The sequence below is a fragment of the Vanellus vanellus genome, assembly GCF_965231255.1.
Source record: "Vanellus vanellus genome assembly, chromosome: 1".
Taxonomy (NCBI): Eukaryota; Metazoa; Chordata; class Aves; order Charadriiformes; family Charadriidae; genus Vanellus; species Vanellus vanellus.
In genome coordinates, this window is record NC_138905.1 from 48,496,063 (window position 1) to 48,523,744 (window position 27,682).

Below are 27,682 nucleotides of genomic sequence, written 5' to 3' on the forward strand. Positions count from 1 at the left end.
TCAAAGATGATGTTATCTGGTAAGCCTTAACTGATTCAAAGAATAAATAGAGGGTCCTCAAAGACAAAAGAGCCTTATTCCAAAAGCCATCCAGTGACTGTTCATTCCAATCCACAGACAGAGAACACAGCTAACAGTCTGTTAGTTGAAGAATCAAAATCACCAGGTTCACCCCTATGCTCCTAACAGATTAAGATCCCTTTTTTTGACCACAAGAGGAATTTTATAGAAATTAGATTCAATGAAGCACATAAAGGAACTAAGAGTCTGAAAGAAAACGAACTACGAAGTCCTGATGGTATAAAATTTTGAAACAGAGATCTCTGACTGTATTTGGATAAAAGTTTTCTTTTTTTTTCCCCTTCAGAAAAACCATTAGGACCCATACATGAAAGCAAAAGAAAATGAGACTGAAGAGTCCATAATAGCAGGTTCTAATCAAATACAAGGTATCGAATGCAGAAAGCACAATGCAATCCTTGTTATAAAGTATGTAATATGAAAAGAGTCCAGCAGAAAATGTTTCTGTGAGAGTTTTCTGAATCTTTGTATGACTAAAGAAAATATATGCAGTCCATATCCAAGAGCAGCAGCATTTATGACACTAACCAAAGAACTACTTCAACACTGCAGCAAATCTTGTATTCTAAATTATTCAACATTTAGACAGTTGGACTTCCATAATTCATAAAAAAAGAAAAGAGAGCGATACCTTTGATATTCTTTATACAGCAAGCCTTGTTGATGACGAATTACTGCAAATTTCCGCTTGTAGTCCTCTATTGCATCTTCTAATTTTTTGAGCAAGTGTTCTTTATTTTCTAGTTCCTAATTATTATTTTCCAAATAAAAATATCGACGTGATTAATATAGGTTTTAAACATGAAAGGATTAATCAAAAAGCCTATTCTCCCTTGTGTTTTTCATGATAGACGCTTCTGTCATGAACTGTGTGAACTGCAGATATGAAGTGTGTCTTTCTTTAGAAGCAACATATGAAAAAAAGTCCAATCCTCTTTGACATTCATATTAATAGGTGTGAAATAGTGCATAAATTGCACTGTGGATTACATCCCTCAAAGTTCAAAACACCATGACACGTTGCTAGCCCACAAAGAATACCAATTGAATGTCTAACTGGAAAGCAATGTTCTTTTCTCATGTTCCCAAACACTCTTCTAATTTATAACCATATACAGTTGAAAAATATTCTCTAATCAACAAAAGTAAAGAAAACAAAGACAGAATAATTTAATAATAACAAAAAAGGTAATTTCTTTTTACTCCAGTTCTTAAATAATCAATTCTTCTTTACAATAATCTTGTCTGCTATGCTTCCCGTGAGAATCAGTGGCTTTGGTTTCAATGTACTTATGCCTCTTTTTAAAAATGTTGACATATTTTTGACAAATAATGGAATGAAAATTCATATGGTAAATAGAGATCTTTGCTGTATAGAGAAAAACTGTTTAGAGTAGGATTTGCACATGCAGACCCAGGTGTGGAATCCAGACACCAGTAAGAGACAATTTTGCATAGAAAGAGTGCAACTGCAGAAGTAGAATGAGGAGTGGGTGAATATTTAGATGAAAATTCAGATTTAAACCAAAAAAAAATCTGAATTGTTGTAAAAAAAATTATTAGTATTAGGTCCCAGGTTTATAGCACAGCAAAATACTTACAGCTTTTAAAAACCAGAATAGCCCAAAGCGTTTACTGGATGTCAGAACTTTTTGGAGAGTTCTCCCATGTCCATACATGGCATGGTACTAGATTTTGGAGGAATCAGCCATATGTTACAAATATTCCTGATATCAAGGAGTCAATGAGTTACCTGTATAAGATGTATTAAATATTCATTCAGAGAATTAATCACATTAACACTTGAAGGAACCATTCCTTCTGGAAGATTCATTGTTTGGAAGACAATATTGGAACCTTCTGACTGACGTAATAGGCAAATTTCATTTTTCAGTTGTGCAATCTAAAGAAAAGAAACATAAAAAGTAGCTCTTGCTATTCAGTTAAAAAATAATCACCGATGGAAAAAATATTGTTTTCCTGTGCTACATCAGTTGTTATTAACAACCTAATTCACTTTCACTTATATTCTAAGCATTCAAACACTCTTTAAAGTAACCTTTTAAAAAAGCTGTGATTCCCTAAATCATTAAATGCATAATAGCCAAATTTATCAAATTACTCCAGCAATCAGGGCAGCTTCATATATCTGAGGATTCACCTCAGATTTTAAATTGTTTAAAACACAATGCATCTCTATTCCTTTTAAAAAGATAAAGTTTTGGATAGAATTATTGAAGTAGTTATTAGATGGTTTAGTCTAAACAAAACTTTGCCTTTCATTTAACCTCTCAAAAGCTTTCTGGTTCTCTATTCTAACAGTACATAAAACACTATTCTAGAATATTAGCTACTGGCAAATCTTTTTGCATCACCAAAGCTGTTCTAAAGGGCAAATTCAAATTTGGCTTCTTGTAAGATAGTAGTCCATTCTTCCTTCCTGCCCTGGAAGAAGCGTTCCACAGAATTAATTGAACAACTTAAGGATTTCAGAGAACAATTCATCATTTTAGAACGCTTCATCTCTGTTACTTATTTATAAATAACAAATGCAAGACTACTGGCTTTTTGAAGAAAGAAATCTGTGAGCTTTTTTGGGTACAGCTATCTCCAAATGACAGCCATGCTTGGTGCTCAACATGATAGAATATTCCAAGGGTAAAGTATGATAAAGAAGAGTAAGATTTGAATTTTAAATGGACAAATTGGTAGATCCAATACATGAATTTAATTAAGATTTGTGTAATTACGCTGTTCACATAAGCTAAATTCAGTATCTTATACATTGTGTGGCTTTATTCTAAATAATCAGAGGAGTCACTTTTCAAGTACAAAACAAATTGTATTAAATTAATTGTATACCTTTTCATTTGCATTTGCCAGCTGATTAGAGAAATTCGTTGCCTCCTTCTGAGTCTGTTTCAGTTCCTGTCTTAATTCTTCATTTCGTCCTGTAAGCTGGTCAACCTGAGCTTTCAAGTGCACACTAGCATCAAAGATTCCTTCTGAATTCTTTGACTCCATTGCCTAATGCAGTAAACATTTAATTAACAAAAGAGTGAAGTGCAAAAAAGCTTTGTTTTTTCATAATAAACTAAAGCCCTCAAGTTTGGACTACAAGAAATTAGCAAAAAGCATGAAATTTTAACATTTTAAAATCTACTTCTCAGTTTCCTGATGGTACATTTGCCATAGCCTGTGATTTAAATGGTTAAATTTCCCTGTAAAAACACTATATTTTTTGTAAGATGTTTGAATAAAGAATTTTTCTTAAACATTTCCTGCAGGTCCCATAGAGATAAAAGACATGTAAATGAACTTTTACCTAAGCTTTATGACTGAGACAATAAATTTGCCAAAGATAGTTTTATACTACCCAGCTGAAGATTTTTTTAAAATTTTTATTGGGAATATCTTGTTGCTGTATATTGCTGATTTGCACTTTTAAAGAGGTATCACACTAATTACTCCTACTTGTAGCTAAGGAAGCATATGTATAAGGAAGGTACTATTTAATTATACAACCACACAATAATTGAGGAGGAAAAAAAGAACCCTATAAATCCTATAAAGCCAAATAATACTTTAGAAATCAAGCTTACATTAACTAAACGATCCAGACTAGGGATTATTAAGGCTGTTTCTCCTCCCTTCACACTAGGATCCTTCTGCATTTCCTTGACAGCTTGCAATATTTCTTTCATTCCCTGTTCAAGTTGTTTATTCTCTTCCGATAATTCTTTTACTGTAATAAAAATTGTAAATGTGTCTAAAAGCACTGAATAAAAGAGTTAAGGTTTCCTAGGACATTTCATCATAATACTTGTTAATTTGATATATAAAAAGAATGTTCTTATTATATATAGACATAACTAATCAGGAAGTTAAAAGTATAGATGCTAGGAACATCCACAGAGTGTATTTTGCTGAAGAAATACCAATAAAACAATAATTAAATGCTTCATAGGAACACATTTGACTTTATTGAACCTTCCAGTCTTTAACGTTTCCTGCCACGTTTTTCACTTCTTTAGTAGCCTGTCTGACTGACTTTCACAAATCCAGAAACGTGGCTACCTTGGAAGTGTTTGGGTGTAACAATGAAATATATAGGAATTGCCTGAATTCCTGTTGCAGGCCGGGACAAAAGAACATTTAAATTATTTGGCTTTAATAAGGAGTCTCAAGACATACAGTTTTTCTGCTACCATTAACCTCTCAGTGGTATTCCAGAGCTGCCAGCACAGAGCAAGAAGTCTGGAAACTTTAAAAAAACCCAAATCTGTCACGACATTCTTGGCATCTTAACAATATGGCTAACTGTCCTGAAAACCCAGGAATGAACTGCAAAATCTGGAGCAGTTATTTTGAAAAGTCAAAAAGAATTTTTAGAATTCACATTCTCTGGGAAATAAAAAAGATTATTGTCTATTAGAAAGTAGCATTATTTTTATTTCAGACTTTGCAAGCAGTGCACTTCAGCTAACATACAGATATATGTAAGCAGCAAGTGGGTTTAATTCCCCAACAGTTTCTTGAAGTCAGGAAAGCAGTACAATTACACAAGTAAATTGTATAATTATTATCATTGGGATTGCTCACATACTTAAAGCCCTTATTAGGTCTGATTCAGGAAGGACAAACATGAAAGATCCTGGGTTAATGTATTTAGTAAGAATAAACTATGTTTCATGTACTATCACTCATTTACGTTTTAAACTAGCTAATATATGGATTTATACACATGCACACAAAGATATACATTAATATAAAAAAAAGTCATTAATGAGAATTCAGAGAAAATCCAATTTGATAAGTGCCATTTACATTCATTGCTTTGTAATCATTGTGTTCACATCTGGATCAATTCACAACCATAGTTTCCACAGTTGAGAAGTATATCAGGATAATTGTATAATAACCTTCTATGTACACAGCAAATTCAATCCTTGTGAAAGACATCACAGTAAGCTGCATTTAAATCAAAACTGTAAACACAGGCATTTGTGGTCACAATCACAAAACCAGAACAATTAAATAAGCAAACTATCTGCAGGTACCTGATAATATTCTCTAGTTTTAAAACAGGTTGCAACTTACATTTAGATTGAAATTTGGCTATTACAGTCCTGTTCTTCTCCAAATCTCTCTCTCTCACACTTAATTCATTTGCAAGACACTCATTCTAAAAAAAAGAACAAAGAAGACTCAAAAACTGTAATTTAGGAATTTTAGTATTAGAGTTTTCATTAAGACACTGTGGTTAAATGAAAAGAAACGCTTGAAAATATTGCTAATCCATACATATTCAACAGTGAAATTACATAGTACATAAACCAAAATGAGGTGTCATATAGAAAGCAACAATCAAAGAAATAGCCTCATCTTCACAGCAACAAAATTATCAGGAAAAAATTATTAAACCTTGAATAAATTTTATATAAATATCTACCCCATTTGTTTGGGTTTTTTTTTAAACCTTGTGCTACCTGCACTGCCTGGCTTCTGCATCTTTCAAGATTTAATTCTGTATAACTATTTAGCCTACTCTTGATCAACAAATCTCTGGATATCTGCTCGTTCTAAAAAAACCCAACAGTAAGTTATTAGTATAGGATTCTGTCTCCATTTATATACCAAAAAAGATATATATTTTCAAGACTTAACTTTCAAAATATAAAAAAACCACACTACTTCTTTTCTACTGAAAATCTAATTAGGAGGCATTATTCACCCCACAGCTTGAATTTTTAAGATAAATCACAACAGCAAAGCACACTCCTGTAGCACGGGAAAAATGTTGTATAACTGAAAAAAGCCTGATGTATATAGACTTATACTTTCCGCTGATCAATTACACAGCTCTACAGGCTCAACAGAAATGCCATCAGTTCCACAGCATTTCAGTTAAAGATAGGAAAGACCTATTTGCTTATCTTATACCTTTTAACCGTGATGTTTCCTCATCACATTCTTAGACGGTTTCTCCCAGACAAAAAATACACAGATTCTAATTTTAGCAATCTAATGTTCTAGTCCCAGCTTTTTTTCAAATCTGGAGTATGCCTTCATGAAAATTCCACAGTGTCCTGCTTGAAATGCAACAGCAACATAGATTCACTGGAAGAATTACACAAGGTGTATCCCATATAACACCATCTAGAGAACCAGGCATTCTTGGGCCGTGCAGCAGCTGGAACAACAGTCTAGTACAGACCGAAAATCTGTGAGGCTCTGAGGGACTGGCTTGATCCATGCCCCAAATGTATCTCTAGCAATCAAAGCAGTGTCCTCCCCTATACAGAAAACTAACACAGCATTTCAAGCTACCAATTTAGGAAGCTACCAGTGAATAACTTTTTTATATGATTTATCATGTGAATAAAAGAAACCTCAGCAAGCATCCTGAAATCAACCCATCCTTTCACTGATTATAAAATGTTTTCAAAAAACCTTTGGGGAATCTAAAAGATTTTATCATTAGAGATCATTTCAATAAACAATAGGAATTTTTCATCAGAAGTGTTTTTTTCTGAAAACAGATATACATTATCTTTGTCAGTTGGCAGGGAAATGGACTCGGGAACTTCTTAGGCGTTTCCTAGAATGAAAGGCCTTTCTCATTCTAGAAGTCTAACTTTACACCATCTGTTCTCTCGGGAGGTAGGAGACGTCCTTTAGTCAAATAACATCTGTGTCCTTTAACAGAAATCTCATCTTCTGTCTTTCATACCAAAGGACTTAATCAGTCCCCACTACATTCAACTGATGTTTGTAAATTACCATTTGTATTTCTCTGTATTTATTTAGAACACTTTTTAAAAATAATCCTCAAACTATTTTATTTAAAATACAGTTGCAAGAATTGATTTGTATGAGATACAAGGCTGTATGCACCAATAAGAAAACTGATAAGTACTTTGTTTACAGTCGTGTATGAGGTCTTAGAATAACAACTGTTCTCTCTTTGTAGACATCTATGTATGTGTGCACAGGTGTTGTGAAGAATGAAAATATATGCCTATATTTTCCAATCCTATGTCAACAAATGAACTGCAAATTAATGACTCAGCACTTCTTTTTATTAGAAGAAAAAATGTCCAATTCTATCAGAACTATCCTATAGCTTTAATCAATAAAGATGAAAGTAAATGAACACATCTTTACTGTTTCAATTTATCTTCTAAATAACTGCAATAGATATAAACATACACATACTATAAAGTTGTCTCACCTGAGATCTAAGAAGTGCTAATTCTCTCCTCAATTGCTCTATGAGATTTTCAACAGGATCTACCTGACCTGAGTGTTCTGATTGTCCATTTTCAAGTCCACTTTCCGACGTTTTTACTTGCAACAATTCTTTTAGGCATTTCTTTCCTTCTCTGTCTTCTTGCAAGGCAGATAAATCAGAAAACTTTGCTTGCGAATAGTCTTGCTTATCCTTCAATGTCATTATTTGTGTTTTGTGTGTTACTGGCTTTCCAAGAGCAGATGCACAAGAAATAAGAGAGTTTTTGCTGAGAGATAGTCCTGGGCAAAAACTTTTCTGACCTGTTTGGTCTGAATTGGAAGCTACGGAGACTTGATTCTGAAAAGATGGTTTCTTTCCACAATTTTGGTTATTTACCTCTGAGGTCTGACACACTTGCTGATAAGCAGAAAATGAACCTGTGCAGTCTGATTTTAAGTCTTTTGATGTGTCTCTGCTGTCTGTATAACCTGTTATCCCTGATGTCTGTATAAATTGTAGCTCTGGTGATACGAAAAGCTCTTTTATACTAAGAGTTTCAGAATTACAGCTATCGTTAACTAGTTGCCACTCTGTCACATGTTTTGAACCTAAATGAACTGAAGAAGTATTTCTATTTTTTTCCAAGTGATCTAAATTCTGAAGTATGCCAGGAGTTCTTCTAGGTCGATTTCCCACAGCCTTACTGTTTTCAGCTATATCTTTCTCTGACTTCAAAAGTCTAACCGGTGCTTCTCTATCTGCAAGTCTGTTTCTCCCTTCCATGTTACACAAGCTGCTAGCCTATATTCACAAAAAATATAGAATATTCATTAGTCTTCTAAAAAAATTACAAATTATTATTTTCTGTATTTTTAAAAGCAGTTAATAAGAGCACCTACAGAAATATTTGAACAGATATTTACAAAATAACTTTAGTTTATTTTGAAAGGGAAATACGATAAATGTTTATGAACTTGTTTTATGAACCTACCTTTGCTTTTATGTCAGCAATATCATGTCTGTTCAAGAAATCCAACTTCCTCTTATTCATTCCCTTCTCTTCAGTAAAGCTATCAGTTATCTGCACATCACCTGCATCCAGTCCTAATTCCAAGTAAATGTACAAGTAGTAAATGATCATGAATTTTTAATTGGTCTCCAAGCAAGGGAATATATTCCATTTAGTATATCTGAGTTCTAGTTTTCTACCTGAAAAGTAAGGAGCTGTAAACCTTTTCATTTGAACACATTATGCTTCCCTGGGTGGCAAAGAACTGAAATTTTAAGATTTTGGAAACACATACATTATATAGATTTACTGGAAATCATGGCGATATCATCTTGCATCTAAGAACTGCAAGCCAATGACACAACTCTCAGTGATGCAATACTAGCCATCACAAGTCTCTAAGACTACAGAAATACACAACCTCTCACCTCTTCCTACAGATTCAATGAGAAGTATTTAGCCTTGTAATTTAAATAAATGAGTAAATACGACAAAGCTATATTAATAAGTACAGACAGCGTGTTTTTGAAAGGACAGTATATAATAAAAAATATCCTACCTATTGTTGCAACTCTTCCTTTCTCTTGAGCCAACTTACGAACCTGTTTTTTCAGTTCAATTCTTTCCTCTTCTAGTCTTTCAATCTGCGTATTAACATTCACAGATCAGTATTTCATTTTGTTCAAATACATGTTTATTACGCAACTGTCATGCAAAAATAGTATTTATCACTTGCCTCTTGCAAAAGAATCTGGTTTTCAGCTCTATATTGCTGCTGCTTCAGTGTCTTGCTGTTTCTGAATGCATTTAAATCAATCATTGCCTTTGGCTCAAGACCTAAAATACAGTATATGCTGTATAATTATTCATTAAGGAGGAATATTAACATTAGTAATCATTAGAATGCAGTTCATTTAAATAAGAATATAACTAATCAAGTAGAATTTAAAAAAAAAACAGTTGATAGTAGAATATCTGTAAGTATTTCTATATATGTACAAACATTATGCTCCTTGTAAACACCAGAAGAAGCATAATTTTACATCAGTTACTCAAAAATCAAAAGGCAATAAAACGCCACCTAAAATTAGCTATATATATGTTTAGATTCTTCTATGTAAAAATAAGCCTGTCCAAAGTTTTCTGAGTGTTTTTCAGACTAGCATTACAACTTCAGTATGTTATGTTTTCCAAACACGATATTACAAAATCAATTAAGGACTGTACAAAGAGGAATGAGAAACAAAAAAGCACTACTAAACCTCTTCTCCTACTTTCAAAGAAACCTGTAAGCCAAGTTAGGTCATGTATATTCAAGTTTAGTCATAAGCATTCATGTAGTTTGTCCTAACTAACTGAAACTATGTGCAAATATTAGCAGAATATACAAAATTATTTCCACGCAGTTATTTGATATAGTAAAAGATTTCCATGACAATGTTATTTCAATTCTTACACAACAAATAATTGAAAACGTAATGGATAGATAGCATACCTAAGCGCTCTCTAAGTTCCTCATTTTCATCAAGAAAATCATTTATTTTAAGTTGAAGTTTATTGACTTCCTTAATTAATGTTTCAATCTCACAATCGCGTATTTTGATTTGCTTTTTTAAATCTTTTATTTCAGCAACAGCCTCTTCCAAGCCATATATTCCCTATAAAAAAACAAATGGGAAGCAAAAACAAAATAACCAACAGAAGATGTAAGAAAATAAATTATGAATCCATCTTTTATCATTACACAGATAAGAAAAAATATTTTTCAACCTCTTCTGCACTATGCTTAGTGAAAAAAGTTACTGAATAAAAAGCAGATCCTACAAATCTGTCTTTTGACTACAGAGGAGTCTCTTGAGTATTTGAAAATTAAGTACTACACGATCCTTCTAAGATTCATATCTTGACTGTTCAATTATCATTCAATGGACTTCAGAAGTCCATAAGAATATGTTAAACTGACAACTTGTAATTAAGTATGGCTAACAAATTGCATGCAGTCAGTGACCACTAAATGTTATTATGAAAGAAAAGAATAGGAAAAAAAACCAAACAAACAGCATCAGAAGTCATTCAATTAATTTCTAATTAGAACACAGTCAATAAAAAATGAAAGGACAAAATGATTGCCTAAAAAATATGATGAAATACCACCCATTCTAGCATTTTTTTTACCAGTTCGTAGTCTCTCATTCGTTTCAGAGTCTCAACAAGCTCTTTGTCCTTTTCTCTAGCATCTGCTTCTGCTAATTCTGCTGATTTCTCAGCCTCCTTAGTTCTCTCTTCTAAAATTTTTAACTTTTCTTGCATATCCCCAATCCGATTCTGCTGAGCAAGAGATGAGTGACCTGGAAAGAAAAACCTTGATCTGTTTACAATTCAACTAGGAATTTTTGCTATCAGCCATTAAGCAATAAAGAAACACTCCAGATAATGTTATAAAGAAGATCCTAATTTTCTGCTCTTTTTACTTAAAGTAATTAGAAAAGACTACATATGAGAGCATTTTTCTTCCTGTCTCAATCTTTTTTTTTATTTCATTTTTTAAAATGGTCATATTACCTTTATCTTTTTGGAGATCGTATTTTAATTCCTCAATAATAAATGCATTTTGTTCCATTTCTTTGGTATACTGCTCAACTTGCTCAGTAAGCAATCTTATCTGAGCATCTCGCTCTTGTACTCCCTACATACACCAAAAAAAACAAACTCCATTAAAGAATTCTTCTTTAGTGACAGGCAAACTACCAATACAGAACACCACACAGTAAATGAAGAAATTAAAAGTAGCTAATACAAAACAATTTACAGAACAAGCAAATATACTGTACTTACAACATAGAGTTCAGATATTATCTAGAAGTTGAGTATATAAAGGCAAAGCAGGAAAAATAAAAGAAAGAGTAAAAATAAAGCATTCAAATTTTTAAAAGTAGCATTTTAGTATATAAATTTTAGATGGAACAGTTCTCTAAGAGTTAAGACTACGTATGACAAAAAGTTTCAGATGGTACAGGTTTCTTACAGCTTCCTCATAAACGAAGAGATACAAGTTCAAGATTGGGAGGACTAACAATCCATCATACATGACACCTGTATTGCAGATTGCCTTTCAGCAACCCATCCAACTTTTAAAAATTCTTATCACACCTTGTTTTGCATTCATATAGATCCATAAGTACACACAGACTGTAAAAGCGACTTCTACTTATATCATACTATTTCTGTGCTTATGTACAAACTTCAGAAATACAACAGAGCACTTTATTTTTTCTGTGATGGATGGAAAAAGAGGGAAAAGATAAAAAAGAGACTGGAAAAAAGCTACAGAAAATAATTATAATGTAAAAATCTCAAGAGTTGCCAACCTTACTGTATACCAATGTTATGAAAAAAAAAAAAAAAAAAGCTCAGGTTTTCTTTGAGAACATATCTAATCACATTTCACATCTAAAGGTAAAGAGCTTAGCAAAGTTATAGAGAGCTAAACATAACCCTTCAGAATGTAAATATACACTGAACCATAACAAGTTCAGTCCATTTTGAGTTAAAAAACAGTACAGTAATTTGATTTAATGGACTGCTTAAAAAATATGCTTATTTCCACATAACTGTTCAAAATGTCATGCTAATGACAGTCATCCAAAAAAGAAACCTCTAAAGCCATCTAGTCATCTAAAAACAGACTCTGCAACTGCTTATCAAACTTATTTTCAGTTGTCTTCCTCTTCTGATCATCAGAGGCTGATTTGTACTTAGGGTTTTTTTTTTCTCCTGAGAAGCTATCTGTTCCTAGTTTTGGAAGACTGCATGAATATATCTCACCATACCACTCAGTCTACAAGGGCCCAACATATAACACAAATGTCATGACACATTCATTCAAAAAACCTGAAGCAAGGCAGGAAATCACCTTGGTACGCTTTCCATAATGTATATTTCAGGATTCCTAATGGACCGTGTTATTTATTAATTCTTTTTATGTTTTTCAAGAAAGTGAGGAAATTCAAAATCATAAAGAACTATGTAATTTTGCATGAATATGAAAATATACTTAAATTCAGCTAACTCTATCACAGACTTCATAGTGAGGCAAAGGAACACAGAAAATTGATGAGTAGGTAAGACTCTTCAACGTTTAACAAATTTAGAGGAGAGAAACTAAACTATAATTTAAAAAATTGAATTATGGATGCTTAAATGTTAAAGCAATCACTCTACTAATAGTTAGAAAAGAGAAATATGAAAGTAACAGAACCAGCTACCAAAAGCTCAGTTCATACATACAGCAAGAGAAGTTTTGTTCATTGTCTATTAAGATAATTTTGTAGTGGAAAGAATCAACCTGTCTCATAATTCTGAAACATAAGTAACACACTTTTCGGTATTTGCAAACTATGAAAGACTAAATAATTATTTGGTTACTAGCATACTTAGTGAATGTTAATTTCTATGTGTGTAATTTCTCACATAGACTGTACCTGCTGAAGGGCCACCATACTGCTTCTGTCTACATCAAGTTGGGCCAATTTCAATTTCTCTTTCAAGTTAAACAACATTTGCTGATACTCTAGGAGTTCATCATCTTTCGAAGCTAAGATTTTCTGAAAAGAAGATAAAACACCATCAGAACATTTGAAATAATTCCTAAAAATAATTTTAAAAGTATTAAAAAGTACCTTCCATTCTTCTACTTTTGCATTTACAGCTGCCATGAGTGGATCGTCTTCCTCATTCTTTGCTTTCAGCTGGTCTGAAAGCTCCTGAACCTAGAAATGCCATTTGGATGAACATCGTATCACAAATGTTTTGCTTAACCAATGTATATGTTAATGTATATTACATGTATATGTATACTACATCAAGCACATAAAATCGAACAGATTAGCATTACAGCAGCAAGGGAAGATGATGACTATTAAGAAGAGCGTATCGCTGACATTTTGTACAAAAGAAAATTGTGATCTGCAATCAAACTTTAAAATTGGCATAAAATTAAAAGATCACACTACTTTTAGAGACATATTTCAGTAGAATGTGGGTTTTTAACTGGATATGTTGAATGTTTTTTAATTTAAGCTAAAATGTGACAATTCAGTATAAACCTAAAAAAAGTATACATTTAATAAGTGATTTCTTACTTGAAATTTGTACTGTTCTTTCTCTTTTCTTAACTGATCCATAATAATATCAGATTGTTGCACAATTCGTTTCATTCTGTTATATTCGTCAGTCATTTTCTCCATTTCTTGCACTGATTCCTCAAGGTTCTTCCTCATTTCTTGGTTTTGAATGTCTAACTTCTCATTAGTTTCAGTCAAATTCTACAAAATTAAAGAAGAAGCTGCTTTTAAAAACTGCACATCTTAATACCTGAATTACCAGTAATTGATAGCCACATTAAATGTAAGATTTGAAAGTATAAATTAGCACAGAAGTATTTCACCTCTAGATCATAAATTTCAACAAACCCTAACAGCAAATAAAAGACACATTTCACATCGCCAGTAATTTCATTATTTCTGCTAGATTCACAGATGCAGACTATATGCATCAAAGAACCCAACTGTGTTACAGATTCCCGTACTCCACATGACTTGATCTGTAAATGGACACAGCTTTGTGAAAAACACTATTGTCAGCAGCAGTATCTAATAAAGACTCAATAGCATAGATTTTACCTGAATTTCATCCAAATACTGGACAAGCTCAAAGTTCTTTCTGGACAATTGTGATCTGTAATCAGAATCTTCTCCTCTTCGTAATAAAATTGTTTCTTTTTGAGAATCTATTTGCTTCTGATAGTCAACTACATCCTGACGCAATTGTTCATTCTGCACAGAAAGCAATCCAAACATAAGCCTATTTTGAAGAGTTGAGGACAACTTTTCTAGCAAGCTAGCACAAAGAGCTAAGACAGTCAAAACCCATCCAAATTCCTACAGTCTGCTTTTAAAAAACTTAGAAGCCTCACCTTTTTCTTTATGCGTTTTTTCTTCGGATTAAAAAGGAGAGAACAAGACCAAGAGAACAAAGCATGAAAAATATTAGAAATTATCTTTGCTTTAGGAAGACTAAATAGGAATCAACATAAAGACAAAATAAAATAGTTTTCTTTATACCTGTGCATGCATGCACATACATACACACGCATACATAGAAGGGCATTTTGAGGAATGATTCTTGAGGTTTCGCCCCTATTTTATTATCTTAGAGGCCAAGATTACAGGTATTAAATGCTATAAAACATGCATTTTTTTCTAAAAACAGCTAGAAAAAATATTTTAAGAGAATGATTAAAAAAAATTCTAGTAACAAAAAATGTTAACTCTATCTTTGCATATATCGTTATATTAACTTTTGATTTTTATAACTTTATTTTGAGCAACGAGACAATCTTAGCAAAAGCAGCAAGTATAAACCAAATCCTATCTAACATCAACCAAATCTATTTGCCAATAGTATTTAGGGAAAATACTAAAAATTCAAAACACAAAGTCCAGACAAAATTAATGCATGGTAGAATTATGTAAATTCAAATGTAGACACCTCCTGACCTCAATTAACTAAGTTTCATTGGAGCAGATGTACTACGTATTTGTGAAATGTGATCAAAATTCCGTATTCTCTTTGTACACGTAACCAAGAAATGTTCTAAAACAGTGTCATGGTTTCAGCTGGAACACAGTTAACTTTTTTACTAGCAGTTGGTATAGTGTTATGTCAGCCTGTGGAAGAGACTCATGCTGGAACAGTTTGTGGATATCTGCAGCCTGTGGGAAGGACTCACGCTGGAGAAGTTCATGCAGAACTGTCTCATGTGGGTGGGACCCCATGCTGGAGCAGGGGAAGAGTGTGAGGAGTCCTCCCCCTGAGGAGGAAGGAGCGGCAGAAACAACATGTGATGAAGTGACTACAATCCCCATTCCCAGTCCCCCTGCACTGCTTGGGGGGAGGAGATAGAGAAATCAGGAGTAAAGTTACACCCGGGATTTGAGTTGTATGTTATGGGAACTACTATAGCGGAAACCCCTTGCCTTGTTGCTAGCTAGGCTAGGAGAAAGGGGAGGAGTTCATTGCAATGTTAAACCAAATAACCTGGCCCAAAGGGACCAGGGGTGGAGATTGTAATGGATATAACTTTAAATTGTTGTAACACATTATTTGAGTTGCATGTTATAGGAATTGCTATAGCAGGAACCACCTGAACCAATGGAGAACAAGCCTTACAAGAAGCAGTGCAAGTGTAGCAGTGACCCAACCTGAGGTGTCTTTGGTGCCCAGTAACTCCACACAAAACACCACCTCTCCTGTCCTGAGGAACCACCGTGGCAGATGGAGCCCAGGGTTGTGGACTGGATGAGCTTAATGGACATTTTATGGACATTTGTGGGCATTTATGGACATTTTAGGACATTTTACAGACATTGCACACGGGTGGTCAACTGACTAAAGGAATGACATATATGTATGATATCAAACAATGGGAAGGTGGGGCGTGGTTAATGAGGATGTATTGGATAGTGTGGGACCTGAGCACAATGTAAATGGTATGGAATAAGAGGTGGAGAATGTCATGGTTTCAGTTGGGATATAGTTAACTTCCTTGCTAGTAGCTGCTATAGTGTTGGTAAAAAACTGATGGTTTTAGTTGTTGCTAAGCAGTCAAGGCCTTTTCCAAGGCTGGTTCTAGCTGCCAGCTGGGGCTAAACCACAACAAACAGAATTAAACATCATGCCACACCAAAGATTATAAATATAGAAAGCTAACAATGTATTTATAAATAAAGTTAAAAATACAGGAAATCAGCAGTACTTCTTTACTAACCTCTCTCCTTAATCTGATGTTTTCATTTTCGGCATCTTCATTTCGAAGAGCAAGCTAGAACAAGATGGAAAACCTTTACATGTATCACTAACACCACAAACTATGAAAACAAAGAACTCCAGAAACAAAACAGAAAATGAATGCATGGGGGCCCTATTTCATCAGTGCTTTTTTTAATTTCAGAGGATCGTTTCAGAACATCAACTTTTCAAAAACTGTGCCAGAACAGCTTTTACAGATGTCAAGATGAAGTCCTTCTTACCTGTTCGTTCACTTTCTTCTCTTTTTCCAATTCTTTTTCTATATCTATTAACTGTCTCTCTTTTTGTTCTAATTGTTTTTCCAGTTGGCGGATCTCATCACGCAAAAAACGCGTATCACGACCACCAGCAGACCTTTGTGCCATCTTAAGAGCATTAAAATAACATTATAAATATATTACAGTTCTTCAAAATAGAACGAACTTAAAAAAAAAAAAAGCAGATGCTAAAACTAACGTTACTAATGTTCAGGAAAAGCAACGGGAAGGGCTCACTAGCTTCTTTCAACAAAATCCAGAAATCTCTAAAAGTAAACAAGATTTATTAAAGTATAAAAAAATCCATTGTACATACAGCTCTTTGCAAACCTGAGGCTGATGAATATCAAAAGCCGATAAAAAGTATTATCTAAAATAGGCTATTACATCTGTTCACATCAGAGTAAACTACGAGTCTAAAAAACCTCATTTAAAAAAAAAACAAACACCAAACAGCACTCGGTAAAAAATTTTTAAAACATACCTCTAATTCATTTTGAAGTTTCATCACCTTTGTTTTAAATTGATTTTCTGTTAAAATAGACCAGATACAGTGAATTACACAACAAGGTAAAAAGTACATAAAACAACAATCTCAGTCTTTAAGTAGTTGACTTCACTAAAGCAACTGACACCAGATCAGTTGGTATTTTAAAACTTAAAAAAAAACCAAACAACAAACTCCTAAACTTAAAAAAAAAACCAACAAACTAGCATAAAAAGGCTTGCTTACCACATTTGGCTTGCTCTTCCCCAGCTTTTTCAACTTCCTCTAGTGCCAGCTCCACCTCTTGAGCTTTCATCTGGGAAAAAAAGCATAGTAAACTACTATGCTTTACTACTAATGTAAATTAAAATATTGTTCCATAGACCTCATGTTTAAAATCACAAAAACATTTGCAAAAGAACATCGATTTTCTCTCTGTAACAAATTAAACTACTCCCATTTTTCCCCACGCTGAAATGAAGAAGTTCAGACTGTTGAAATATCTTCTTTAGTAATTTATTCTACAGGTCTATCTAAGCATTCAAAAGCATACTGCTGAGAACTAACAACAGTAGAAAAAGCCTCTCTGAAGCCAATGTGCTAACTTACGCTGCTGTTATTTCTTGCTTTCGGTACATTCATGAGTAAATACAAGAAAGTACAATAGATTCATAGAATCAGTTTTAGGATGGCAGTGTTTCTTCATTCATGGTGATGTTTTTATTTACTCTAACCCACCGATCTATCACAAAAACTTTTATTAAAGTTAAAATCGTTACCAATAACTTACAACATCTAACCAATTTTTGAGTTAACTGTTTGAATTTTCCATCTCTAAAACTAAAGTTCCTTAACTATACAACTATGTTAGTCCTATTCACATTACTTCCCACTGCTACATGCCATAATCCCAACAGTTACAAGCAGATGTATATAAATGTTCTTAGGAGTAACCAGTGTGCTCAATGCAGGGGGAAAAAAAAAAGAGAGCAATGATGCTTTAATTTAAACAAAAAATTAAAAAATGCACCTGCAGAACTGTAGAAAGTGAAGATTAATACAAACCTTCATTAGTGACTGAGTAATTTTAAAAAGGTGTATCAGTTGTTCCGGACTCTCAGTTTTTAAATCTTTCCCATCAACCTAAGGAAAGAGACAACAGTATTTTTATACAAATATCAATTAAATCCACAAAATAAATCATTTATCTATGTGAAGGACCAGAGACTGCTCAGAGATGAATGCACAACAAACCCCTCATGTTCTGTTTTCCCCTTCAGTACCTTGGATACAGTCTCCAGCAGTCTATCCGCTAGTTCCTCTTGACGAGGCAGAGCATCTGGATCAACTTTCATAAGCTTCTTCCAATCTAAAATGGGTGCCATATTGAAATTATGATTCTTCCTGGAACAAAAATTAAAATAACAATTATCAGACATTATCAATGCAAATCAATGCTATGTCAAATGATTTAAAGAGGGCTGACCACTGAGCCACACAAGATGATGCTAATAACTGTATCAGTTTTGTAACACTGACTTAATATTGTGTTCTCGTTTGGTCTACTGCAAACAAGGAGGCTATAGAAAAAACATTTTTTCTTTAAGTTCAAAACCAGACCATGCATACTCGACAAAGTTGTGACATGAACAGTGAAGATTAGGGCAAATGTGAAACCTCTGTTTTAACTTTAATACCCTTCTTTTCCTCTCCACCTCTCAATGTGGTATTTTTAAGTTAGCGAACAAATACAACTGGATGCCCCTTGAATCAGCCCTGTAGGATAAATATCTCCTTATAGTCAAAAAATCATTATTTCTAATATTTAAGACACAACAAACACCTGCTCTAGTTTGATACTATGAGAATCTATTTCTTGACATTAATTTCTAAGATATTAAACTCTTGTATTAAATATCCTGTCCTTTTGATTATAATGCTTGCATTGAGAAAGGACAATAAACAACCTGGAAACTGAAAAAATCTAATCAGAAAGTGGTCCAAAGTTTTGTTCTACTGCTTACCTACTCGCTGCTGTGGGCCACAGTGACTTCTCATATACCTGAAAGTCAATGCAGTATCTGAAAAACGCAGAAGAGATTGGAAATCTTGGATTAGTCTATTCTCTGGAGCTGTCTCTAACCTTTATTATCAATTAAAAAATTAGATTCTGCCAACTTTAAAACAGACTGGTTTTTAATCTACTTATTGCTTTAAATTATGAATATGGAATAAATGGTTAAGAAAATTTAGAAAGAAATAAAACTAACTAGAATATTAAATTCATTATTATTCAAAAAACTAATGACACAGCAGGGATATATATTTTATAGAAAAAAATAATGAAGCTCAATCAGTAACTGCAACAATGCTCTAAGCTGAGCATGATATTTTGAGATCTGTTCCATCACACATCCTGTTCATCATTCAGCAGTTTAAAGAATCACCAACAGAAACTTCCTTCCTTAATGAAAGGCTGAACTAAGACTACTTTCCCCCAAAATATGCCTAAGCAATCTGAAAGAAGAGCTGTAAGACTTTGAAACCTTTCTTCATCTTTTTTGAATACATAAACTGCTTAAGAGCTCCCCTATATTTACCATTTCTTCAGTGTTTGCTAAATGTTTTAGAAAAACATAAATTCCATATAATCCATGACTTCATAAGGATGACATCATATATACATTTTTGCTTTTCTGCTTTGTCATAGACGGCAAAGGAAAATACGAGAAAATGACAGGTAGGCACATACTGGTCTTGGCACTCTTACTTCTTTAATGAATTGAATACTAATTGATTTCATTAACATACTTGTTTAAGGCTTTTTTTGATTTTTTTTTTCCTTAAAAAATGAGATGTAATAATTACGAGTATGAAAGGCCTGACACGCAAAACTATTCTGAAAGCAAGTACGCAACCTTACTACGGTCAATCTTTTCTTACCTTCTATTTTTCAAATCTCTTTTTCTCTTAACTTTTAAAATGATGTCTAAAGAAAGTATCAGTCTTAAAATTTTATCCAAAGGGAGAGATATCTGTACATAGACAAAATAATCCAACTTGTTGAGAGACCAGCTATAGTAAGGTGTGAGGAGCAAAATCTAAGCATGCAGTATGTACCACAGTACGTACATACTTAAGGACAATAATACAGAACTTATTTAACTGAAGAGTTTTTAATTACAAAATTCAGCTCATCCCTTCCCTTCAACTAGAACCTGTGCTTTTAGTTGACAGATGTGGTGAGACACCGAGATCATCGCTTTACATAAAGTGTGAAATAGATGTGCATTTGACATTAGTTATCAAGAGATTTTCTTGATTTACTAAAGGAATCAAACATACTGTCCCGGTTTGAGGTAAAACAGAACCAATCTTGTTCAGTAACTTTACTTTTTAACTGGGCCTGTTCTTACTAGTGAAATTAACAGCATATTGTACATAAACTGTTCCCTCTCAAGAGTGGTAGGACCTATGTTTATAGTTGATGCCCAGGCATGGTATGCAGAGAGGCTCTTGCTTATACTTATTGCTAAGGCCAGCTAACTTGGTTATTTGCCCCCATGGAGGGTCGGAAGCGGAAAAGCATAGAGGGGTCCCACCTGCAGGGAGGAGTGGACAGGACAGGTGACCCAAAACTGACCAACAGGGGGTATTCCATCCCATCTGCCTCATGCTCAGTATAAAAGCTGAGGCAGCAAAGGGTCAGCCCTCTTTCTTCAAAGGCTGGCATCCGAGGAGGACTCTGTCTGTTTGTCTACCTTTGATCCCAATCCTGAATCCAGATCCTGAATCCAGTTCCCGTCTGTCACTGAATCCAGTGTGGGACTTTTCCAGTGCCAGCCAGTGACACGACCGTCATCCTAGGAGCTTGATACTGTTTTGTATATATTTCATTATTTCCTTTTTATTTTAATATTTCATTAAAGTAGTTCAGTTCCTTCTAAACTCAGAAGTCTCTTTCTCTCCTGCCTCTCTTTCAGGTAGGGGAGAGCATCTGTTGTTCCACACCGTGGCCAATTCAGCCCAAATCACGACACATACATTAAAAAGCCAGATGTTACAAAGTTCAGCAAGGGCAGATAGAAAAGGAGGTCCGGTGGGCGTGTTCGAGCACTACCAGAACAATAATGTCTTCTGCTGCCTACAGGAAAAGCACATAAAGAGGCAGCTAAGCTACCATGCCGATACCTCATCACCATTGTGAAATTAAGCACCACTAGTTCTTAGGTGTGTACAGTGTGTAGCACAAAGTCATGTATACTTGAGCAAGACTGAATACCAAGAAGCAGCATAGTCATGTGGGAGATGTGCTCTGCTAACTCCGTATTAGTTTACCAAGACTAAGCCAGCTTAACCTACTCCTGATTTTCAAATTACATTACCCAGACTAGCTCTCATCTACGAGCTCTACAAAGCACCAGATCTAAACCACAAAGCCACGACCAAAATGGGATCTTGCGCAGGATTCCTATCGTCTTCCAATTCGTATATCCCAGCCCGGGGGAATGATACAGTGACAGACTGCGATCCGTCCAGGATGCTGCTGAGAGACAATTTTGCCTCCATTTCGTCTGACTCTGCTGAATTAACAAACTGCCTTATTTCGGGTCCACCTTCACCGCGGGGCACGGCTGAGGCATCAGTCCAGAGCAGACAGAGGGGGCCGTAACCTTCTCCGGGTACCGGCACCGCGTCGATGCCTGCGCCCGGCCCCGCGGCCCCGCACGGCCACCGCCGCCGCCGCCGCCCCCGGCCCGGCTGCTCGCTGTCCGGGGGAGCGGGGGCCGGCCCGGCCGGCGGCAGCGCAGAACGTAGCGATCTCGGCCTCCTTCCTCAGCGCAACCCCCCTGCCGCCCCTTGCCCTCACCGCTCCCCGAGGACGGCGGCGGCGGCGGAGGCTGCTGCTAGGCGACGCCATCAAACTCTCCCGCCGGCTCCGCTCCCGGGGACCCGGATACTCTTAGGGCGCGAGGAAAGCCAGGGCTCCCGCGGCACGACACGCCCCAGGGCGCCAGCTGGGCACTCCCAATCCCGAGGTACAGCAGGGCCACACGGGGGTAGGACAGCGAGGGAGACGGGCGGGGCGGGGCGCGATCCCGCTCGGGCGAACCGTTCTCCTGGGGCAACGGCCTGGCGACGCACTGCCTGCCCCAGCGTGCCGCGCGGCTGCCCCGGAACCACAGCTCCCGGCATGCCTCGGGGCGCGTCGGGGTGGTCGGTTTCCCGACAGCCTTTGCTGGCCGGCGGGTGGTGGGCGTGTGCTGTGCGCCTGCGCGGCGGCGGCGGCGGCGGAGCGAGTTGTGGGCGGTGGCGCCGGTGGCTGTGAGGCCGCTTCTCTCCGCTGCCTCAGGTAGGGTGGGCAGCGGCGGCGTGTTCCCCCACAGAGGGGATTTCGGGGGCGGTGTGGTTGCATGCCCGCGGTAGTTTCCTGCGGCGGCGGGCGGGCCTATCTCTGCCCTGGCCGGGCCTCATCCGTGAGTTCTCCGCGCCTGCCGAGCGCCGGGCTGCGGGGCGACCTCGGTCCCTGGCCGCGCTTCCGCGCCGCCTGAGCGGGGCACGGGCCCGCTCCCTTACTCAGGCTTGCTGGTGGCGGCCGCTTGTCCGGCGGCCCTATTTGTGTGTATGTCGTCGCTGGCTCCCCCTCACCCTCCCGGGCCTTACCGTTCCTGCCTCGCCTCAGGGCTGCGGGCAGGTCGCTTTTTCCCGTATGACCGGCTGACTGGAGGGCTGCAGCAGTGCCCGGTCACGCTTGTGCTTTATGTGTAAGTATTCGGGGCCCAGAAGATAGCTTGCAGAGCAGTACAGGGACGGATCACATCTGTAAGCTGTTTGGTTCCATTGAGTAGTGGCCAGCCAGGAAGTCTGAGCGTTGGTGGTAGTCTGATGGCCCAAAAAGTTTGGGATCCTGTGTTTTAGCTACATGGGTGTGAACACATCTTCTCAAATAAAAAAAAAAAAAAAAAAAAAAAGGAAAAACCAGCAACCATTTGAGGTGTGGGTATATCCTTATATTGACTCAACAGCTGTGGAGAGTTGAAGAGGATTTGTTTTTTCTTAATGGAAATAGAAAGGTGATCATAATGTCATCTTTGGACTTTTGTCTTTTTCTGGATTATTCATTGTGTTCTTTTTCTTTGCTGTCTCATGGTTAGTGTTGATATTTAATGAATGCTGACAAGATGCAAGAGCTTGGCACTCCTTATAGTTATGTAATTTGTTCCAGTCATGGCATAACTCTTAATTCTTGATTGAAAGTAAAGGCTTTTATACCTCAGCCAGAGATTGGTTAATTACAGCTCTACATTGGGCAAGAAAAGCAAGCTGTGTAGTTAAGGAAAGGAAAGAGATGAGATTATATTTCATGAATGGGAAATGTTATTAAAAGTAAAATTCATTATGGTTCAGTATAAAACAATGATTTCTTATCAGGAGAGACTTTTATAGGTGGAACAGGTGGTCCACAGAGAATAATGCTGCCTTGCTACAAGATGAGCTTTCAGGAAATTGATCCCCTTGTGATATAGAAAATAGAATAATCCATTGATGTTAGGATGCTTCTGAATAGGAACATTTTTTTTTTTTATTAATCCTCTTCCTCAGATTAACAAGCTTTTAAGGCCAGTATAGCTATTTAATGTGCTTCAGCATTTTCTGAGTGTTGTTCTCTTACAGAATGAACAGAAAATATGTCATTACGTATACTGGTAGTGAAACCACATCTAGGTTATAATTGTGTGGTGCAGCTAGTAAAGAAGATTTTGATGTGGGCATGAAAACTTCCAAAAGTGAAAAAAGAGTGATAAAAATGGAAGTATTAACCTCCCACAAAGTGAGAAAGAGTTTAAAATACAGAATGGCTTAGAGCAAGTGAATTAAGTTTTTCTTTTGTTCTTTGTCACATCGACAAACTTTGTGTAAGTGGATCCTCTTTTAGTGGGAATATGTGCTTGTACTTCTGGAGCCAAAGAATGTTTTAGCTCCATAGTACACAGCTTGACCTACCCTGACAGAAGAATTAGGCATCTGTATTAAAACACAGTTTTGATAACGGTATGCCATTTCAAAGGCCTAATGCAAAAACTGCAATATGAAAGACCTAATGGAATGTTATTAAAAATACCGAGAGAAGGCATATACAGACCAAGCATACTAAATAAGGACATGCTAGCAGAGTCTAAAGGCTGTCTTTTTAGCTAATACCATCCATGTAGCTTTTGTTTGTTTATTTTTGGAGTTAACAAACACGCAGTTTCTGCAGTTGTGTTTCTAGAACATTAAGAATGTTAAGTATGATTTTTGAGACACTTTTTGCATCGGTGTCCTATGAGGAAACAAATCATGTGTTATGTAGTTATTCTAAATATAGAAGGTATTACTTTGTTACTGTTTGAATGTTACAAAAAAACCCCAACCAGCCAACAAACCCTTCCCTAGAGGTTTGACTTTGAAGTGTGAGATCCCATTAATCATTTTAAGCTATAAAATACAAACAAAAATATATATTTTTATATAAAGTATAAAATACAAACAAAAAACATGTGCTTTGTATTTCAACTGACTGTTGCACCAGTTGCATTGAATAAATGGAAGCTAAACCAGTATCTTCATCTCACCCATTTTTAAATTGTTTTATGCTTCCTGGAACCCCTTCAAATGCCCCACACAATTTGGCCCTCTCTGCTTTCCTGCCCACTCTATCCTCAAAAGCACCTTTTTTCACTTTTGGCGCCCTCCGCAGCAAAAAAGACAAACGTCCAGCTTTTGCTGCCACAGCAAAGGGGCCAGCGGGGAAAAGTCATGCTGGTCCTCACTGCCTCCTGGAACCCCTTCAAATGCCCCACACAATTTGGCCCTCTCTGCTTTCCTGCCCACTCTATCCTCAAAAGCACCTTTTTTCACTTTTGGCGCCCTCCGCAGCAAAAAAGACAAACGTCCAGCTTTTGCTGCCACAGCAAAGGTGCCAGCGGGGAAAAGTCATGCTGGTCCTCACTGCCTCCTGGAACCCCTTCAAATGCCCCACACAATTTGGCCCTCTCTGCTTTCCTGCCCACTCTATCCTCAAAAGCACCTTTTTTCACTTTTGGCGCCCTCCGCAGCAAAAAAGACAAACGTCCAGCTTTTGCTGCCACAGCAAAGGTGCCAGCGGGGAAAAGTCATGCTGGTCCTCACTGCCTCCTGGAACCCCTTCAAATGCCCCACACAATTTGGCCCTCTCTGCTTTCCTGCCCACTCTATCCTCAAAAGCACCTTTTTTCACTTTTGGCGCCCTCCGCAGCAAAAAAGACAAACGTCCAGCTTTTGCTGCCACAGCAAAGGGGCCAGCGGGGAAAAGTCATGCTGGTCCTCACTGCCTCCTGGAACCCCTTCAAATGCCCCACACAATTTGGCCCTCTCTGCTTTCCTGCCCACTCTATCCTCAAAAGCACCTTTTTTCACTTTTGGCGCCCTCCGCAGCAAAAAAGACAAACGTCCAGCTTTTGCTGCCACAGCAAAGGTGCCAGCGGGGAAAAGTCATGCTGGTCCTCACTGCCTCCTGGAACCCCTTCAAATGCCCCACACAAGTTGGCCCTCTCTGCTTTCCTGCCCACTCTATCCTCAAAAGCACCTTTTTTCACTTTTGGCACCCTCCGCAGCAAAAAAGACAAACGTCCAGCTTTTGCTGCCACAGCAAAGGGGCCAGCGGGGAAAAGTCATGCTGGTCCTCACTGCCTCCTGGAACCCCTTCAAATGCCCCACACAATTTGGCCCTCTCTGCTTTCCTGCCCACTCTATCCTCAAAAGCACTTTTTTCACTTTTGGCGCCCTCCGCAGCAAAAAAGACAAACGTCGAGCTTTTGCTGCCAAAGCAAAGGTGCCAGCGGGGAAAAGTCATGCTGGTCCTCACTACCTCCTGGAACGCCTTCAAATGCCCCACACAATTTGGCCCTCTCTGCTTTCCTGCCCACTCTATCCTCAAAAGCACCTTTTTTCACTTTTGGCGCCCTCCGCAGCAAAAAAGACAAACGTCCAGCTTTTGCTGCCACAGCAAAGGTGCCAGCGGGGAAAAGTCATGCTGGTCCTCACTGCCTCCTGGAACCCCTTCAAATGCCCCACACAATTTGGCCCTCTCTGCTTTCCTGCCGACTCTATCCTCAAAAGCACCTTTTTTCACTTTTGGCGCCCTCCGCAGCAAAAAAGACAAACGTCCAGCTTTTGCTGCCACAGCAAAGGTGCCAGCGGGGAAAAGTCATGCTGGTCCTCACTGCCTCCTGGAACCCCTTCAAATGCCCCACACAATTTGGCCCTCTCTGATTTCCTGCCCACTCTATCCTCAAAAGCACCTTTTTTCACTTTTGGCGCCCTCCGCAGCAAAAAAGACAAACGTCCAGCTTTTGCTGCCACAGCAAAGAGGCCAGCGGGGAAAAGTCATGCTGGTCCTCACTGCCTCCTGGAACCCCTTCAAATGCCCCACACAATTTGGCCCTCTCTGCTTTCCTGCCGACTCTATCCTCAAAAGCACCTTTTTTCACTTTTGGCGCCCTCCGCAGCAAAAAAGACAAACGTCCAGCTTTTGCTGCCACAGCAAAGGGGCCAGCGGGGAAAAGTCATGCTGGTCCTCACTGCCTCCTGGAACCCCTTCAAATGCCCCACACAATTTGGCCCTCTCTGCTTTCCTGCCCACTCTATCCTCAAAAGCACCTTTTTTCACTTTTGGCGCCCTCCGCAGCAAAAAAGACAAACGTCCAGCTTTTGCTGCCACAGCAAAGGGGCCAGCGGGGAAAAGTCATGCTGGTCCTCACTGCCTCCTGGAACCCCTTCAAATGCCCCACACAATTTGGCCCTCTCTGCTTTCCTGCCGACTCTAGCCTCAAAAGCACCTTTTTTCACTTTTGGCGCCCTCCGCAGCAAAAAAGACAAACGTCCAGCTTTTGCTGCCACAGCAAAGGGGCCAGCGGGGAAAAGTCATGCTGGTCCTCACTGCCTCCTGGAACCCCTTCAAATGCCCCACACAATTTGGCCCTCTCTGCTTTCCTGCCCACTCTATCCTCAAAAGCACCTTTTTTCACTTTTGGCACCCTCCGCAGCAAAAAAGACAAACGTCCAGCTTTTGCTGCCACAGCAAAGGGGCCAGCGGGGAAAAGTCATGCTGGTCCTCACTGCCTCCTGGAACCCCTTCAAATGCCCCACACAATTTGGCCCTCTCTGCTTTCCTGCCCACTCTATCCTCAAAAGCACCTTTTTTCACTTTTGGCGCCCTCCGCAGCAAAAAAGACAAACGTCCAGCTTTTGCTGCCACAGCAAAGGGGCCAGCGGGGAAAAGTCATGCTGGTCCTCACTGCCTCCTGGAACCCCTTCAAATGCCCCACACAATTTGGCCCTCTCTGCTTTCCTGCCCACTCTATCCTCAAAAGCACCTTTTTTCACTTTTGGCGCCCTCCGCAGCAAAAAAGACAAACGTCCAGCTTTTGCTGCCACAGCAAAGGGGCCAGCGGGGAAAAGTCATGCTGGTCCTCACTGCCTCCTGGAACCCCTTCAAATGCCCCACACAATTTGGCCCTCTCTGCTTTCCTGCCCACTCTATCCTCAAAAGCACCTTTTTTCACTTTTGGCGCCCTCCGCAGCAAAAAAGACAAACGTCCAGCTTTTGCTGCCACAGCAAAGGTGCCAGCGGGGAAAAGTCATGCTGGTCCTCACTACCTCCTGGAACGCCTTCAAATGCCCCACACAATTTGGCCCTCTCTGCTTTCCTGCCCACTCTATCC

General features: G+C 37.9%; 1 protein-coding gene across 1 annotated transcript in view; it reads right to left on the reverse strand.

Annotated features, from left to right (window-relative positions):
* Window positions 1-21,815, reverse strand: part of LOC309669818 (centrosomal protein of 290 kDa-like) — a 57,907-nt gene extending 36,092 nt beyond the window's left edge. Inside the window, exons 1-23 of the mRNA XM_082480597.1 lie at window positions 21,808-21,815; window positions 18,962-19,018; window positions 18,221-18,341; window positions 18,003-18,080; window positions 17,184-17,253; window positions 16,935-16,981; window positions 16,415-16,558; window positions 16,153-16,206; window positions 14,006-14,158; window positions 13,466-13,648; window positions 13,004-13,093; window positions 12,806-12,928; window positions 10,887-11,010; window positions 10,500-10,672; window positions 9,820-9,982; window positions 9,061-9,161; window positions 8,884-8,968; window positions 8,307-8,419; window positions 5,182-5,266; window positions 3,684-3,826; window positions 2,944-3,108; window positions 1,835-1,984; window positions 713-828 (exon numbers count right to left, since the gene is read on the reverse strand). Of these exons, the coding sequence (XP_082336723.1) occupies window positions 713-828; window positions 1,835-1,984; window positions 2,944-3,108; window positions 3,684-3,826; window positions 5,182-5,266; window positions 8,307-8,419; window positions 8,884-8,968; window positions 9,061-9,161; window positions 9,820-9,982; window positions 10,500-10,672; window positions 10,887-11,010; window positions 12,806-12,928; window positions 13,004-13,093; window positions 13,466-13,648; window positions 14,006-14,158; window positions 16,153-16,206; window positions 16,415-16,558; window positions 16,935-16,981; window positions 17,184-17,253; window positions 18,003-18,080; window positions 18,221-18,322 (2,462 nt within the window). The 5' untranslated portion in view covers window positions 18,323-18,341; window positions 18,962-19,018; window positions 21,808-21,815. The remainder of the gene's footprint in view (window positions 1-712; window positions 829-1,834; window positions 1,985-2,943; window positions 3,109-3,683; window positions 3,827-5,181; window positions 5,267-8,306; window positions 8,420-8,883; window positions 8,969-9,060; window positions 9,162-9,819; window positions 9,983-10,499; window positions 10,673-10,886; window positions 11,011-12,805; window positions 12,929-13,003; window positions 13,094-13,465; window positions 13,649-14,005; window positions 14,159-16,152; window positions 16,207-16,414; window positions 16,559-16,934; window positions 16,982-17,183; window positions 17,254-18,002; window positions 18,081-18,220; window positions 18,342-18,961; window positions 19,019-21,807) is intronic.
* Window positions 21,816-27,682: the final 5,867 nt, after the last annotated feature.